The sequence below is a fragment of the Polypterus senegalus genome, chromosome 2, assembly GCF_016835505.1.
Source record: "Polypterus senegalus isolate Bchr_013 chromosome 2, ASM1683550v1, whole genome shotgun sequence".
In the NCBI taxonomy this organism is placed as follows: Eukaryota; Metazoa; Chordata; class Cladistia; order Polypteriformes; family Polypteridae; genus Polypterus; species Polypterus senegalus.
In genome coordinates this window covers 258,093,329-258,111,584 of record NC_053155.1, presented here as the reverse complement: position 1 = coordinate 258,111,584, position 18,256 = coordinate 258,093,329, and the positions used below count along the sequence as shown (strand labels likewise).

The following is an 18,256-nucleotide window of genomic DNA, read 5'->3' as shown; positions in this document are numbered from 1 at the left end:
AATGAAAGCAGATTCATATGTCAGTTTCTAATTTCTCATTTAAATATACATGTAAATGCACAAAAAAGTAAGCAGGCGTTACACACTGCTAATTCATAAATGTAATGTATTTTTCATATATCTAACAGTATTGTATTTTTTGTCTTGTGTAATCTGAATCTTCAGACTGAATGGAAATTCCCAGATGTAAGTGCACATCTAAAGAGCATTTCAGATTTCCATGAATGCATAGGTGTGTCAGAACTCAAAGAAAATGTAATATGCAGCCAGGAAGAGTATGTCATTTGAAACAAGCCAAGGAGGAAAGTCTATTTGCCTTCTAATGAATTGTTTTAGCTTATTAAAAAGTAGGTAAAATAAGACACATGGAATATGTGCTGGTGTTAATACTTGGGCTTTACTATATTTGTTCTTCTAATATGGATATTTAACTTAAGGAAGGAACAATTTTTGTACAGACGGGGCAACAAACAAGGTTGTGTCAGTCTTTGAGTAAGTAAAATTTGTTAGTATTACTACTGATACTGAATGTGGTTATAATTTGCTGATTTTTTAGTCATTAGTGATAGCTAATATTACATTTATTACACAAATAGTTTTAATAAATGAGTAAACAGATTGAAGCAAGAACCACACAGTGTAAATATATTGTGCATGTGCCAAGTGATGACTATTGCCATCTGAAATGTATACCATATAACGTCTTTCACTTTTCAAATTATAGTCAGGAATTTCATTTTTAAATTGTGGCTCTTTTTTTGGGCCAATAGAATTACAGAATATGTCTCTTGGAAAAAGTCTTGACTTGTAAAAAGTTTCCTGGGAAACACTAGAGCAGTCTAATCCGTGTTTTGTATAGTTAAAGATGATTTCAGATTTAACAACTGCAAAGATAATACACAGGGACATTCCAAGATCTTCAGAATGCAAGTTATTAAGTAACATATAATTTGTGAAGTATGCATCTGACTAGTTTGACCAGTTATAATTATTCATAACAGCACTGCACATTTTAGGAATATTGCATATTGCTAAGCAACATAGGTTACATAGGGTACGTATACAGATTAGGAGATATTTCCTTGTGTAGCACAGCCATGGGTGTGTATTCTTATCAGTCTGCTGGGGAATTCCCTTTACTCCGTGATACCAACCAGCCCATACCAGCTCTTTATCTGGGTGTGAGGTGCCTTGAATTGTAGAGGGAAAATAATATATCATCATTTGGAATACATACATTTCATTTGTGTTCCATATCTACAACAATCTATGTAAATTTAAGATGATTGGAAATGTGAGGCAGGAAATGTTGAACACATAACTAAAACAGAAACTTTTTTCATATTTTCGTAATAATTGACAAAATGTTGACATGAAATGTATATAAACACATTCACAAAAGGTATAACAAAAGCAAGTGCACTTTTATTCAAGAATATAACTGAAGAAAAAGAAATTGGGTTAGGGTACAAAGTAAATATGTCTGCTTGGTTGGTGCATTAGTAACAACCGCAGTCTCATAATCAAGGGGTTGTGGGTTTGATCCTGGGTCCTCCTGATATTTACTATTTTGAGTAGTAAGCTGCAATTTTTATTACTATTATATAATAAAAGCATACAATTGATTTGAATCTGTAACAGCCGGTGTAAATTTATAATATTAATAAAAGTCTTTTTTTTTTCCAGTTGTATTCTCTCAGTCATGTTCACACTCCTAACCCATAGATCTGACACTGTTATTTTTCAAATAAAGACGTGAAATATAACAAACTTGTTTTTGAAAACATTGTCAGATCTTGTGCGTGAACAAGACTGGGACTGGAAAAAACTGTGGCCATGCCTGTGAGTGGTGTACGTGACTGCGAATAACTGTGGATGTGGGTGGTGTTTTGAGACAATGGAACTGGAAATTACAAGGAAATTCTCTTCCTCCATCCAAGTGTTCCTTGACTATGACTTCCTGAGGTGAGGCAGACTGTTCCTTTCAAGCCAGACCCTGGAAATACTTGTGCCATTTGGGCAAAGTTTCTAGGAGATGCTTCCAGGTCAGATGGAAGTGTAATAAAGTATGGAGGGTCGATCCCTACAGCTCCCTTTGGCAGCACCCATGACACCCAGCAGGGCTGTCTCACAGAACTAGGATTCTCAACCTAGAAAATGGGAGCAGCAAAATGAATGTTGCCCTCTAGCGTTTCAGGGGAGTATATACACTAAACAGGCTAACTCTCCCGATCCTTACATCACTCTGGCCTCCCTTCCAGGCAAGAGATCAATTCCCAACCTTGTAGAAATGCCAGTCCATCACTGTCCTTCCACTCTGGCCTCCCTTCCTAGCAAGGGTCTCCTTTCTTTCTGGATGGAATGATCAGTCCCATATGGTACTTAAGACATACAGTTTGTACCTGACAAAAAAAGTAACAATTAGAGAGTAAATGTATTAGCAGTCTAGGTGCTTTCATAATAGAGTGTTGATCACAGGTTAATCAGATGATTGCATGAGAACTAGCACTGTAATGGCTGTGGAGTAGAAAATATGTGAGGAACTGGTGAATGCTATGGAGGACAAGCAGTTTGTTGTGGAGAGGTGTGAGATTTGTCTCAATATAAATTGAATTTTTCAGGCATCTATTCTCATTGCTGTCCTAAATGGACAGAGCTGTTTTAACGCTTATACATATTAATAAAAATGTAGGTTTTGATTCTGTATAAGTTAAATCCGTGTACAGCAACACCTTGCTTCAGGACACTAATCTTCTGCAAATGAAGTATTTGATGTAGTATGCTTGAGCTAACCTTAATTTTTGAGTACTTTATTATTGAGCTTTCCAAATAATTTCAAGTTGGATGGAAAAGGCAATTCATATTTAAACTACTGGGATCTTTTCACACATGCAAGTTTTTTTGAGAAATAACTGGTATATTACTTGATTGAGGTTGTAGGATTTCTTTAGAAAGGCAAAAATCGGTAACACAGTTGTTTACTTGTTAATGAAGAAATACTTAAAGCAACACAAAGAATGAAACTCTGTGAAGAGTTGTATGGTGTGCGGGACTGAAAGAGGACAATGAAGATGGTACTTAAGACAGCATCTGTTTACATATTGATTGTGTGGCCATGTGAAGTCTTACTAAGAATCAACATATGGTTATTCATAATACACGTATGAAGTAATGGAAAATGGAATGGGTCAAAAGATTTTTTAAACTGATCCAGGCTCTTTGATCTTTATGGTCAAAGCTCAGTGTCCACAATTAAGTTGGCTACAATTTTTTTTAACTGTATATTAAATATTGTATATAACATGCACAGAACTGGAATTTATATAACTGACCAATTATTTCTGTTTTTGTTGTGTTTTATCACAGAATTGCAGAAGTTTCTATGGATATAAATAATTCAAATGCATCCTACTACAGAATTCCAGCATCTTACATGGATAGAAATTATTCTAGTGTTACTAATAATTGTACGGATTTGGTAGACAAGCTGAAGAGATACTATCTTACAGTGATGTACTCTTTAATATTTATATTAGGTGTAGTTGGTAACATATCTGCTCTCCTAATATATTTCTTCAAAGTGAGACCATGGAAGAACACTACAATAACAATGATTCACATCGCCATGACTGACTTTCTTTATCTGATGAGTCTTCCATTTTTTGTGAAATACTACAGTAACAGTGATTTTTGGACCCTAGGAGACTTTATGTGTAAACTAGTGAGATTTATTTTTCATTTGAATATGTATGGAACCATTCATTTGCTTATGTTTGTTAGTATCTTTCGCTGCATCGCTGTCGTTTATCCCCTGAAAGCGCCTGATTTGCAGAAGAAACGGTGGGGCTTACTTGTTATTTTTACTTCATGGATAACTACAGGAGCATTAATTACCCCAATGCTCAATATGTTTTCAATACAGACAACCAATAATACTATTTCATGTTTAGATTTTGCTAGCCTTGATCCACAGAAGATACAGGTATATAACTTCATTTTGACAGGACTAGGTTTCTTTATTCCTTTGCTCATTGTATTAATATGTTATATAATCATTGTGATGAAACTGGCGGAGAGGCCTGAAATGCCAAACTTTAGAAAAGTAAAAGCCAGACGATTTGTTGTTCTGATCTTGGTGGTGTTTATCATTTGTTTTTTGCCATATCATGTCCTAAGAATAATTCGCATAAGCACTAATTATCCATCTTACCGTTCTTGTGTAACAAACACTGTTCAGGCTGTGTACATCATAACCCGGACTGTTGAAGGAATGAACACTATATTTGACTTACTTTTGTACACAGCAGCAGGAGAGGAATTTAAGAAAGCGTTTATATCAACTGCTGCCTCAGTTTGGCATTGTTGCAAAAAACATCTGACAAGATTCTAACTTTGAAGAGAAATCATTTAGATACTATAGTGAAAAAAATGGGCATTAATAGTTTTGGAAGACTTCAGATAGAGTAATCTTAAGGTACCAAGACTGAGCCAGTACATAGTGAAAAATTATGTTAAATTTTGTTAATGCATTACTTGACTTTCAGATGAATTACTGGGCGGCAAATATACAAGCTACTGTATAAAGACATGGACAGTGACAAAAATCGATGAATATACACAAGCATGGTCTGCAATAGAAATAAAATCTTGCAGTATTTTACATTCCCTCCTTTGTGCCCCAGTTAATACAAAATACCATTAATACACTAATAATCCAATTGCCCTTCACATTCTCAGAATATGGAAGCAATGCAAGAAGCACTTTAGGACAGAAGCATTTATCTGTTGCACCTTTAGATAATAACCACCCTTTTCCGCCCTCTCAAACATATACTGTATTTATTGTCTGGAAAATGTCTGGGATTAAAACACTTAGAGACCTGTACATAGATAGTGTCTTTGCATCCTACAAACAATTATATTTCAAATTCAACTTCTCATCAACACAGTTCTTACACTACTTTCAAGCTAGAAACTTTGCTAAATTTTGTTAATAACTCTTTCAATTTTGTACACATACTGTAAATAAAGGTATGGTATTATTTTATTTTCCATCTCAATATTTAAACTATTGCAAATTATTTTTTTTCCACTCTAAAGGAATAGGCAAAGTCTTTCAAGGTTCATCTAATATGGAATAAGTAAAAGAGAAACAGTGTCTTGAAATGAAACCATTTAAATGTCATTAGTCCTAGCGGTGCCAGTCTTTACCCCATGCTTGGTTCAATTGTAGCCTTGAATGGAAGTGTTTTGTTAAATCACATAACATTTTATTTTATTTGTGAGCAGTATTCTTGTATAATAAATATATGAATTTTGTAAAATTAAAATATTTATTTGGAATACATTCATTAAACTTCCCATTTTACATTTAAATACTTCAGTCTGTTTTTACAATGTGTCATTGCTACCACATTTTTCAACAAGCTCTAGAGATGCAATATAATTTATACCATAAAGATCCATCTATTATTTATTTTTAAATATGTTTATCCCAATTAGAGGTTTAGAGGAGTCTATGGCAGTGGCATGAGGACATGGTCCCGAGCAGAGCGGCAGCCATGAATATAGCAGCACAGCAAACAAATTAAGTCATACCAATTACTGTGATGCAAATAAAATGTTTTTCCAAGTTTCCCTCACATTTTTCTAGTTTCACGAACCTCCATTGTTTCCAAGCTTTTGTCCTTGAAGTTTTGACTTTTTCTTTTGATCCCTTCATCCTCTGGCCTTGTCACCTTCCTTAAGTAAGCCTTTGTCTTCTTTAAAACTCATTATTTACTTTGTCTGAAGACGGCAGTATGTCCTGCAAATACCATCTTGCTAATATTGATTTATAAATAAAAGAGTACCACCGGCACCATTTGTTACCTTGTACTTTGACAAGTCCTCCATGTCAATGACCACAAGAGGTTAAAAACTAGCTCAAAATCTGCAGCGTAACAGTTTGCACTAAAGCTAAAAAAGCTAATTTTTTATTTTTGTTCAAAAACAGGAGGTTCATCCTTTCAAAACACAGTTTATTACAAAACAGCACAATACCATAAATAATTAACATACACCTTTATCTGTTAACCTATAGGAGACATTCCATCACTAAAAAAGTTTCTTAAAACAATGTAAGGCAGCATCTATATATATAATTCACTAAGGCAAGACAACCATGGAAAGCACGCTGGAAGGGGCGTGGATTCACTAAGCCGCTGACAAGTGAGACACCTATGGCGCACGCAGGAAGGAGCCACGCCTATCAACTCCAAGACCATTGGATACGACGACAACTCACAGAGCCACGCCCACCAACTCGGACGCGACGACACAGAAAAACCAGCGTCATTTATATTCATCTGTCGTAGAGGTCACATGCAGCTCCGACCCACATTGACTGTTCATGGAGGCATGTTTCTCATGGAGGTGAATCGCCATATGCAGCGTGTAAAACTGTTTGCGAGGGGTATCCCTTAAAAACATTCCTTTACAACTGAGGTTAAAACACAATGAAGTGAGCAGTCTTTAAAAAACGAGTTTTCGGTTACGATGCACGACCGCATGCACCATAACAAACTGTTTTACACGCTACATACAGCAATTTGCATTCGCGACAAACATGCGTCTTCTTAGATGCTCCTGCACTTTGTACACACACCCCTCCCACCGTGGTCGGGTGTCTTGGTGGATTATATATAGAAAGGCAACCAAAACTGCACAGAGCAATGAAAAGTCTATATGAGTCACAGGTGCATCTGGACTGTGCAAAGACGACAACGACTCGAGTGATGAGTTGGAGGTGGGCACATGAGCAGGCAGTGTATACTGAACGAGAAATCAGCAGACTAGCATGACGGAGGGAGCGGAGTGGACGTCCTTCTCCTCTCCTCCCATTCCACCCTCCGCGCCTGAGCGCCGCACGGACGATTGTGTGTTGGTTCGTTCCGTGCATTGTTACAATGCTGCTTTTCTTGCTGATTTATTACATTACCGATTTTTCAAATGTTAATTTTCTCCCTGTGCTTAAAAATTATTAAAAAGCCAGCCTGATTATGCTTCTTCATAGATCCAGCAATCTGTTTGTAAGTCCCATGCCCCTTTGTTGTCCGCGAGGAGTTTGCACTTTCTCTTTGTAGATTTTCCTTCCTGTCATTATGGTCTTTCTCCCAGATTCCCAATGACTATTGTGTTTTCCAAAGCATTATTCACAGCAAATATGCTGTATTCACCAGTGATCTTGTTCATCAAATATTTTCCTGTAAATTGCCGTGCTATGGTTTAGTTGAACACTTTTTTTCAAGTGCCCCATAATGCTTTGTGAGGTCAGTGTGACGTTGCAGAGTTATAGCAGCCATGTGCAGAACTTTCATGCAGGTCTACTGTAAGATTATTGCTGATTTCACAATTGCTGTGTTGCAAGTACATGAGGAAAAAAAATGTCATTTCAGCTACTGAGATGTGCTAAAACCACCCCTTCCCCAGTTCACTGAACAGTGCTATGTGATATTTATTACTTGTTTCTTCCTCTTGTGGTCGTTTCAATCCCCCAGGCTCTTTGATTAAAATATGTGGGTTGTCAGTGAACTTAAAAATGGTCAGAATGTGTCCTGAAGCCACAAAGGGTGAGAAACAATGCAAGGTTTTCATTCCGCATGCGTTTAAAAAATTTAACAAAAAGTGTAATTAACTATCTAAATTCTTATCAAGTTACTACTTTGCACATTCCTTTTTTCTTTTGATTCCGTCTTTACTGAAGTGGATTTTTCTGATAAACATGCCTCGTTCAATGAAAGCACGATATAAACAGTTCATCTACTTCTAAAGACTACTTAACCTAAAGGGTGAACTTATTAATAGTTTTAAAATGAAAAATTATGGTGGTGGTGATGGTGACGGTACTGTGCAGTAAGGTGGGGGCTGAGTAGACAGCTCAGCTAACATCACCAGTAAGCAGTCCACTTGCGGTGTTTAGAAGAAGTGTATGTGTGGCTGAGGCCAAGCATTCTGCTTTACCTAATGCTGCATATGCGGGCCATAGTAATCCAAGCATCATGGGTTCATGGATGACCACTGATGGTTACCACAGTGCAAATCTGCAAACTGAGATGCTTGTGGTGTAAGTCCTCAGTAGAACACTGATTCAATATTTTACAAGTGATTGTCACCAATGAATGGTACTGATGTGAGAATTTCAAGCCCTTTTCCTAGTTTTTGAATCTATACTAATAAAAGGCAAAGCCCTCACTCACTCACTCACTGACTCATCACTAATTCCCCAACTTCCCATGTAGGTAGAAGGCTGAAATTTGGCAGGCTTATCCTTACAGCGTACTTCCAAAAGTTAAGCAGGTTTCATTTAGAAATTCTACACATAACGGTCATAACGGTCGACAATGTCCGCCATGTTAAACTTTCTTATTTATGGCCCCATCTTCACAAAATTTGGTAGGCGGCTTCCCTACGCTAACCGAAACCGATGTACGTACTTATTTTGGTGGTATGACGCCACTGTCGGCCGCCATATTGAACTTTCCAATGTCACTAATTCTCCAACTTCCCGTGTAGGTAGAAGGCTGAAATTTGGCAGGCTCAATCCTTACAGCTTACTTACTACAGTTAAGCAGGTTTCATTTTGAAATTCTACACGTAACAGTTATAATGGTCGACAACGTTCGCCATGTTGAACTTTCTTATTTATGGCCCCATCTTCACGAAATTTGGTAGGCGGCTTCCCTGCGCTAACTGAAACCAATGTATGTACTTATTTCGGTGGTATGATGCCACTGTCGGCCGCCATATTGAACTTTTCAACAGTCTTTGTTACTGGGCTCATCTTCAAGAAATTTGGTACGCAGGTACCAACGCTAACTGAATCCTACTTACGTACATATATATGTCCATAGCCTGCAGCTTGGTCACCGTGTGAGGCGGCGTTGGGTCCCCCATCCCAACGCCTCCCACGTTGTTGGCTGCCTGCCTACATAAGGCCGTCCGTCGCTCCGGTCTCTACATTCCCTTCCTTGCTTTGCCACGGGATTAACGTCTCCCTGCTGATAACTACAGCCTTTTTATTTAATCCACGGCTTCTCCGCTGTTTTATTGTTCATTTATTACGATTATAGTTATTGTGTAGGTATTTTAGATTTACTTTACATTGTTCAGGTACTCATTTCCTTTATCATTTCAACCGTACCCCCATTAACATGTCTATCGAGGTGATCACCATCGATCAAAGAACTGTCACTTACCGAGTGGTTTCAATGCCCTGAGATGGCACCTGCCTTTTCCATTTTCTTTGTTACATATTGCACAGTCATATCAGGCTCACTCTTGATATCCGGAGGAACATTGTGTCTTATGTATTGAATGACTGGGACAGGTTCAAGGTGTGGACTGATGACGGTACAGGAGATAATTATACTATACAGGAGCACTCTAAGAGTGAAATGCTTAAGCCCTTCACCTATGGTTCTGCATGTGAGTTGATGGCTGCCGCTGAATTGTTCGTTTGTCGCTGGGGAGGCAGCATAAAGATGAAAGACGCCTCACACCTGGACAAACTTGTTAAGAAGGCAGGCTCTATTGTAGGAGTAAAGTTGGACAGTTTAACATGTGTGGCAGAGCGACAGGCACTAAGCAAACTCCTGTCAATCATGAAGAATCCACTGGATCCACTGAACAGTGTCATTTCCAGGCAGAGGAGTAGCTTCAGTGACAGACTTTTGTCACTGTCCTGCTCCACTGACAGACTGAGGAGATCGTTCCTCCCCCCACACTAAAATGCTAACATTACTCAAAGTTATTGTCTGCTTTTTTATTTTTATTTTTTTCATTTTTATTACTATTTAATTAATTTTTTTTTTGTATCAGTATACTGCTGCTGGATTATGTGAATTTCCCCTTGGAATTAATAAAGTATCTATCTATCTATCTATCTATCTATCTATCTATCTATCTATCTATCTATCTATCTATCTTCTATCTATCTTCAAGTGTACCGAAATGGCCAAACATTTTACACCTTTCGACAACCGCCAATGCCTCTTAAACATCTTAGATTGACAGGTGACAATTTCAGTAGTGGACACTTTGATGTTTATGAATGTTTAAACTCTCAAAAGCTGGATGTGAAGTTATCGATGAAACCGATTGTATGCTTACAACGCTTGACAGATGCAGATGTCAGTTCAACACAAGTCCTGCAAATACTGTCGTAATTGAAACAAACCATGAAACTCAAACCGATTATGACAGCAGCAATCCAAACTGTGAGATTTCAGACAAGATTACTTTTTTACACGGCCATCTGTACGTTGCAAGCTCAAGAGTAAGCTCAGCGCACAGCTTGGTCATATTACAACTGGAGGGCCGAACTCACAATGTGGTATACAAAGAGATCCTTAACAAATAATTATTGGTATATTTTCTCTCAGTTTAAAAAGGTTTAATACTGTGCAGAACATTCTGGCAATGAACTTAAAATCACAACAGTACTAGCTGCAGATTAGGGTTAGGGTAATCTACAGCTAGTACCGTTATGATTTGGGTTAGGGTTAGGCTAATCTCCTCCTATTACTGACTACAAAACCAGTGAGGATTATCTCCTGCTAGTACCATACTACATGGTGTGGTCTTGACATAGTGCTAGTACATCACTACCTGCACTACAACAAAGCCTAAAATGCTTATACTTAGCCTTGTTTGTCTTCTTTCTTTGTGATATTTTTAAATGAATTATTTCTGGCAACATTTGCCAGCTGAAAATATATTGGATCGGTTTGGTTTTAAGTGTTTCGTTCTGCCTCAAGTGTCTGGTGTAGGCAAGAAATTTTAATTGTGTATTAAAGACTGATTTAAAATAGGTAATCAACAGTTAGGAATAGATCATCAAAAATCCAGCAATGATATCATATTGTGTTATCGATTATAACTTTTCAGATCTATGATGGTTTCTCTACCTAAACCCAGACAATACTCCTGTTTTCACCAGCATCTTAGGTTTTCATGACTATTTGTTTATTAATAATAACTTTCTGACTTTATTTAAATTTTGTGTATAAAACGCACCTGTTATCTTGAATTATGCTTTTATTCTTTAAAGGAAGTCATTACACTTAACAAATACAATTTGGCATTGCCTTTTACTCAATTAACATTAGTGGAAGAAGACTTCATTAATTTAATTTCTATAAAATAATGCATTCCCAGAGCTACCTGTGTCAACACTTTAAGAAACACTGAAAGTATACATAGGAAGGTCATCCTCCTTATTTATAGCTCAAGAACCCTGTCTTCATTATAAGGCTTGTTTCCTTGTGATTGCACTCCAATTTCATGCAGTACCCACATTTACAAGAAGCATTCAGTTGAAAATATTTTAACATAAAATACTTGGTTTTTGGACATTGTGAACATACAACTGGATAAGTGATATGTAAATTAGGCAACATGACTTACCTGAGATATTTTCATAGATGTTTTGATATTGCTTGCTTCTGTTCAGCATTGGCCACTGCTGTTCTCTGTCTGACCAGAAAGAGTGAGGCAAAAATAATAATTTAGAACTGGACCAGAAAATAAGACATGGGCAAGAACACAGTCAAAGCTTCATAACTGAGAAGTCACTTACACAATCATCAAGCAAAAAATCACAATTCTAAATTGTAGTCAAAGGGTGGATTTGCTTGCCAAGAACATAATCAAAGGTACAGTGGACAGATTTCTTTGTTTTCACTCCATAAACTCAGATTGACAGGAAGTGTTTGTCCATGATTTTTATACCCACTACCCTGTGATGTCACAGCCATTCACTTTCAGGCCGTTATCTAGCAACATGGTAGAGACTGCTCCAAAAAATGATGGTGCCTATGAAAAACAAAACGATTTTTAAAAAGACTCAAAAATAATTCAACCAAATTAAATAAATTTCAGTTAGGAAATCCACTATCAATTGAAATTTACATGTTTCAAAACCTAACATAAATATGAAAAAGGTCACCCTAGTACCACAAAAAAGCAAAATAAAATTAGAAATGCAAAAATAAAATCAAAGTCCTTGCTGAAGATCATTTAATCCGAAAGTTTCATATCTCTGTTCTCCATAAAAACACAAGATTAAAATGTAAGATGTAATAAACCATATTAAATACCAGCTTTACATAATAAAACTTTCACTTCATCTACTCTATATATCTAAAATCCTAAAAGTGCAATGATTTTGTGCAAATGATTTTATGTGATGGTGTTATGTCACGTTTTTTTGTCACACTTTAAATCAGGCTTATTTTAAAACCTACATATCTTTGTTTGGTACCATTCTTTTCAGAATTTATTGAACTTTAATGTGATATTGTTAGATTTTCAGATTCTTATTCCGTTTTTAAATTATAAACTGAAAAAAATCAAGAACTCACGTTCTGTGAGACAAAACTTTTTTCCAACAGATTTAACCGCGCCTGGGGCCGAAAATAAAAGACAATGAGTAGATGACAAAGATAGATGCTATACAGGCTTTTAAATGTTCGAAGCGTTGCACAAGATGCAGATCACGAGGCATGGCAGAAGCAGCAGCAAGCCAGCAGCTGATTGAGCAAAGAGGAGGTTAAAAAAACTATTTGTTTCCCATTGTATCACCGTTTAAGAAGGAGTTTCAGAGGAGCAACTGCATCTTATTAGAGTGTGTTCAGCCCCTCTCTTCACAACACAAGCAGCAGATATGCAAAGTGGCTGGCTAGTAGCGCAGGCAAGGAGGGTTGGCGAGCGAAGCAAGCAGGGGGTAAGCACCTTAGTTAGGCTATAATATGATATACTATGAGCCAGGTGAAGAATCTGCTACATAACCTGAAAATCATGGAGTTACACTATCATAACTGTACATGGGACACCACCTCGCTTCTTCAAAACAAAGGAACAATGACACCAGTAAATCATTGGGCATTCTCCCTAAACAGTGGAGACAAAGTGGATTCAGCACCATTGGGGATTGCCAATTCGTCAGGAATTTCTCAACTTGATGAAATTTCTGTACCCGGGAGGATATACAATATATTGTATGTTCCAGTACTAAAACAGTTCCCAGACCACCTTTGGCAGAACCCCTGACATTTCTGCTCAAGCAAATCTGTAAGTGAGACCAAAGGTGGCCCCAGTCCCACATGGCCCACACTTTTGACAGGTGCTAAGTGTCTATTGCTTTCCTACCCTCTTACATGATCCCAGCATGAAAGATATATTTTATTGGAACAGATGACCAAAATCAGTTTGTTAAATACTAACTGGCTCAGTCCATTATAAATCATGGACTGTTTGTCTATTATTCAGATGTAAGCGCAGAAACATCATCTTATTGAAATGAAATCAACACAGTACCTATGAAGTCACTCACAAAACACTCACTAAATGGTGTCTTTTTTGACACACAAATTTCAAGATAATTGTCAACTGTGCTAATAAAATTCATTGCATTTTTCATTCTTAGATAATTTACTGACAAAATAGTCTAATAAAGGAAATTTTAAATAGAAAAAAAAATTTTAAGAAATAAAAAAGATCCCATTGAAGCTCCCTGACTGTACAGAAGCTTATGGTATGTCTGCAGAGGTCCTAATCTCAGGACCTGGGAGGCCAGCGTGCCTTCTTTATAGCTGTTAATGGAATTTGTTATTTATGTATACAATACATTCCTGTTTTAATCTTTCTAGATTAATTAAATTCTAATGAAACTGAATGATATTAGAACTCCCTCTATCATTGTTTTTTTTTCTATTTCATCTTCCTTTATTGATTTATAGTGTCGGTTTGTCTTTTTCTCATTTATAGGCCATAAGGTTCTAAACAGCAGTGCTAATGTTTATGATGTTCTTTTGGAATGAAAAATGCACTGCATTCTTTTACTACATGTATTACTGTTAAGTTGGCAGAGGATAAAATGAAGACACTCAGTACCAAAAGTTAAATATTTAATTCAAGAACTGGAAGCAACAACAGTCCTCCGAACTCTCTCGTTTTCGTAACACTCCCTTTTATCCCACTTCACTATTTCCACCTAGTGGCCAAAGTAAAGAAAATAACAATTACAAAATGCATTCCAATAAACAACACATCCTAAAAGTAAACACTGATTCTGCCTAACAGCAGATAGTAGCCAGACGGACCATATCAATTTATTTACATTATATTGTATATTGTATATTGATCACTGGTGAAATAATTAAACTTATAGAGCAGTACAGAAAGACATCCTACCACATTTCTGTCTCTCTAGATGACTTCTCCCTTATGAATTATTTTCTGGCCCTCACTACCTTTACCCACTACAATCTGTAAGTAGCCTAGTCTGATGTAACCCAATCATTTGGTCATGTGGGCAATTCCTAGCAATGAGATTGATAAAAAAAAAAAATATGTTTACTTACTGTTACACTTAACTAAGTACACAGTACACAGTAATTAAGATCATGTCAGTTTCACAGGCCAGCCATTTATACCATTTAAAGGAGCAGCTATACCATTTTAGCTGCTGAATGCATTTAAACATGACACTGTTAATTTGGCAGTTTTGACTTTGATCAACAGAAAATATACTCTTTGAAGTTACAGTGAAAACAGATCCTTGAAAGTGGTCTAAATTAATTCCAAATATAAAGCACAAAATCTGCGGTGGATTGGCACCCCGCCCTGGATTGGTTCCTGCCTTGTGCCCTGTGTTGGCTGGGATTGGCTCCAGTGGACCCCCGTGACCCTGTATTCGGATTCAGCGGGTTAGAATATGGATGGATGGATGGATATAAAGCACAAAATATTTGATTGCATATGTATGCACCGCCAGTAATATGACACGTCTGAGTTAACACTGGTGCAGTATGTTTAGAAGGCACAGGTTAGGTGGACTGGTGACACAGAATTGGCCCTAGGTGGTGTACATAAGTAATATGATAATTATAATATGTCACTAACCCTCACCTATTCTGTTTCTGTTCTCTGTACTCAAATGTCGCACTTGGTGCCCTACTACTACCAAATTGTTTGCCTCCCTAAAAGTCATCTCTGATGAAGAAGCACTGGAATCATTGGGTAAAAGAGTCCTTTCATCAGATTGGCTGGCCCAACACTGACTCAGCTGTGGAATGCCCAATAGGGATTGGCAGTTGATGGCAGAGGTCTCCAGGACTCTGAACAAATCTCAGTCATACTATGCGATATCATCTACGGCTGAATTTTGCTCTATGCTTGTACTATTACTATTGTACTATTGTATTGTATTGAGGATTACCTGTGTTCTGCTTTGTGTATTGTATTGTATTTACCCCCTTTTTTGACACCCCCTACATGCCCTACCTACCTGGAAAGGGGTATTTTTCTGAATTACCTTTCCCAAGGTTTATTCTATTTTTCCCTTCAAGAGTTCTTTTCTGGGAGTTTTTTCAAAAGACAGGGCCTGTTAAAGCCCATTGCAGCTCTCCTTGTATGAATTTGGGCTTTACAAAAATAAATTTTATTGTATTGTGTGTGGGGTGTATGTTTATGTGAGCATATTCCCCTGCAATGGACTGTCACCCTGTTCCGCACGATTGCCCTATGCTTGCTAGGATAGGCTGGTGCACCCCATTCCATATAAAATTCAGGATCAGACTGGCTTAGAAAATGAATTAATATGTTGTAATTAGTTTAATGGAGACCATCTGCCTGTAGTCAATTGGTTTCGATTGTAGTATAAATGCACATTATCGGTAAGGCCCAATTTCAACATTTATTTATATAGCACATATTCATACAAAAAAATGTAGCTCAAAGTGCTTTAAACCAATTTATGGTTAGTCAGATTCATGGCCTAACTTGCACAATAAAGATAAAAGCAACTCAGTCAAAAGATGATTGACACGAACAAGCCAGGGGATAGAAACAAGAAAATATCCAAATTAATGAATATCCTGTGCAGTCCAGTTTAAAAAAAAAAGAAATGCAAAGAGTATATGACACTGCTTTAAATCTGTCAAAAGAAGGCCATTCACGAAAGCTGGTTCATTGTGTGAAAAGATGAAGACTAGCGTGAAACGCCACAAGAGAGATAAAGTCAGTCAGATTGGTGAGAATGAGCAGACAAGTGTGGCCCAGATGCTTCAGCAGTCACAGCTTTATGGGAGTGTGACATCTAAGTTAGAGTTTGCTAGAAGGCACATGGCAGAATCTGAGATCAGCTGGAAGAATGTTATATGGTCCATAGAGACCACAATTTAAATTTTTAATCATCAGACTAAACATTGCATTTGGTATAAACCTAACACTGCACATTATCAAAAATACACCATCTCTATCATGAAACATGGTGGTAGCAGTGTCATTCTGTGTTCCTCTGCAGCAGGTCCTGGAAAAATGGGGAGGGTAGAATGTAATACGAATTGCGCAAAATACAGGGAAACCCATGAGGAAATTCTGTTACAATCTACAAGAAACCTACGACTTCTGAGAAGATTTGATTTCCAGCAAGACCACATCACAAACATAAAGCCAAAGCTACAAAGGATTGGCTTCAAGGTAACAATGCAGTGGCCAAGTCAGAGCCCAGATCTCAATTCAATTGAGAAACTGTGGTTAAACTTGGAAAAGGCTATTCACTCTGGAGACTCATGCAAATTGAGCAGTTTTGCAAGGAGAATGGGGAAAAACTGCAGCATCCAGATGTATAAAGCTGATAGAGACCCAACCACACAGATTCAAAGCTGTCATGGCTGCCAAGGGTGCATCTACTAAATACTGAATACAGTTATTTAATGTTCTGTATTTGTAATAAATTTGGACCACTTTGCAGAGATCAATTTGATTTTTCATGTCAAAGAACCTTTTTCTGTTGGTCACTTTTAGAAAAGTCACATTAAATACACCATGATTCAATGTTGCATAACAATAAAATATGAAGACTTCCAAGGGGGTGAATTATTTTTTATAGGCACATTGTACTTTGTGCATATTCTCTATGTATGCACATTCATTGTGATGTTTTTGTGTTTCACTTTTACTATACAAAAATGTTTTTCAAATCAGATTAACAAAATGTATTCATCTGAGACTATCCACTAAGAAGGGCACTATATAAAAGTAAGTTAAAGTGAACCTGTTAAAAAAACACTGTGGGAATCATCTGAGACACACGCATGTAGGTGGTCAACCCTGAGATGTGAATCTCTGCCTCACTCATTCTTTTTTTCATTAGTGAAAGACAGACAGCAACTGAATGCCGAAGTCTTATGTTCTACCAGCATCTACAGTGTGATAGCTCCTGTTGATTAGACGTGTTAGTATACATTAGAATATGGTAGTGAGAAACCTCTTTACATAAGTTACAGTACATGTGGAAATAAATATAAAAGGGGACCTGTCATCTTTTTCCAATATGACTTAGTACATCATTTTATTGCTTGTTTTCTACCCAGATTTAACTTGATGATAAGATGTTAAAATATATTTGTTTTGGAATTTATGTGTAGATATCTGTTTAAAATTATTTATTGCATACTGTATAAGGACATTATATATATATATATATATATATATATTACAAAAAAATCTTGCGACAAGACGTGATCTTTGGAAGAGAGATCTTTTGAAGCGAGACAGAGAAACACTTTCATGTCCCGTGAGACGGACAAGTTGCGTCATACTTACAACTTTAGGAAGCAAGTCCCGTGATACACATGCAGAGGAGATAAGAGATAATGGAAGCAGGAAAATCTCAAAAAATTAGAATAAAGATCGCATTAGCACAAACAAACAGAAAATATTATTCAGGGAAATAATGGAACAGTGAAATGAGATTGCATAATGTTTGAGGATGTCTGGGGGACAAGAGAGACAAGGCAGTGAGACAAAAGGACAGCTGCTGTACAGGCTTTTAAACGTTTGAAGCGCAGCACAAAGTGAAGATCACACGGCACGGCAACAGCAGCAAGCTAGCAGCTGATTGAGCAAAGAGGAGGTAAAAAAAACCCTATTTGTTTCCCATTGTATCACCGTTTAAGCGTGGTTTTGGAGGAGCGGCCACGTCTCCTTGGGGTGCGTTCAGCCTCCCAATTCACAATGGCGTATAGCACTGGCAGTTTGGGGTTGGCAAGCAAAGTCAAGTCCCCTAGTGTGTATATATATATATATATATATATATATATATATATATATATATATATATATATATATATATATAACCTTGTTGTTTTTGTTTTAATGTAGCTATCAATAGTTATCACTACATTTGCCAAATACAGTACATTAACTGCAA

General features: G+C 37.0%; 1 protein-coding gene across 1 annotated transcript; it reads left to right on the top strand.

The window, feature by feature from the left end:
• Positions 1-307: 307 nt before the first annotated feature.
• On the top strand, positions 308-4,681 carry LOC120524678 (2-oxoglutarate receptor 1-like). The gene is made up of 2 exons (XM_039746490.1): positions 308-492; positions 3,367-4,681. The coding sequence occupies exon 2, from the start codon at positions 3,383-3,385 to the stop codon at positions 4,388-4,390; it is 1,008 nt and encodes a 335-aa protein (XP_039602424.1). The 5' UTR covers positions 308-492; positions 3,367-3,382; the 3' UTR covers positions 4,391-4,681.
• The last annotated feature ends 13,575 nt before the right edge of the window (positions 4,682-18,256 follow it).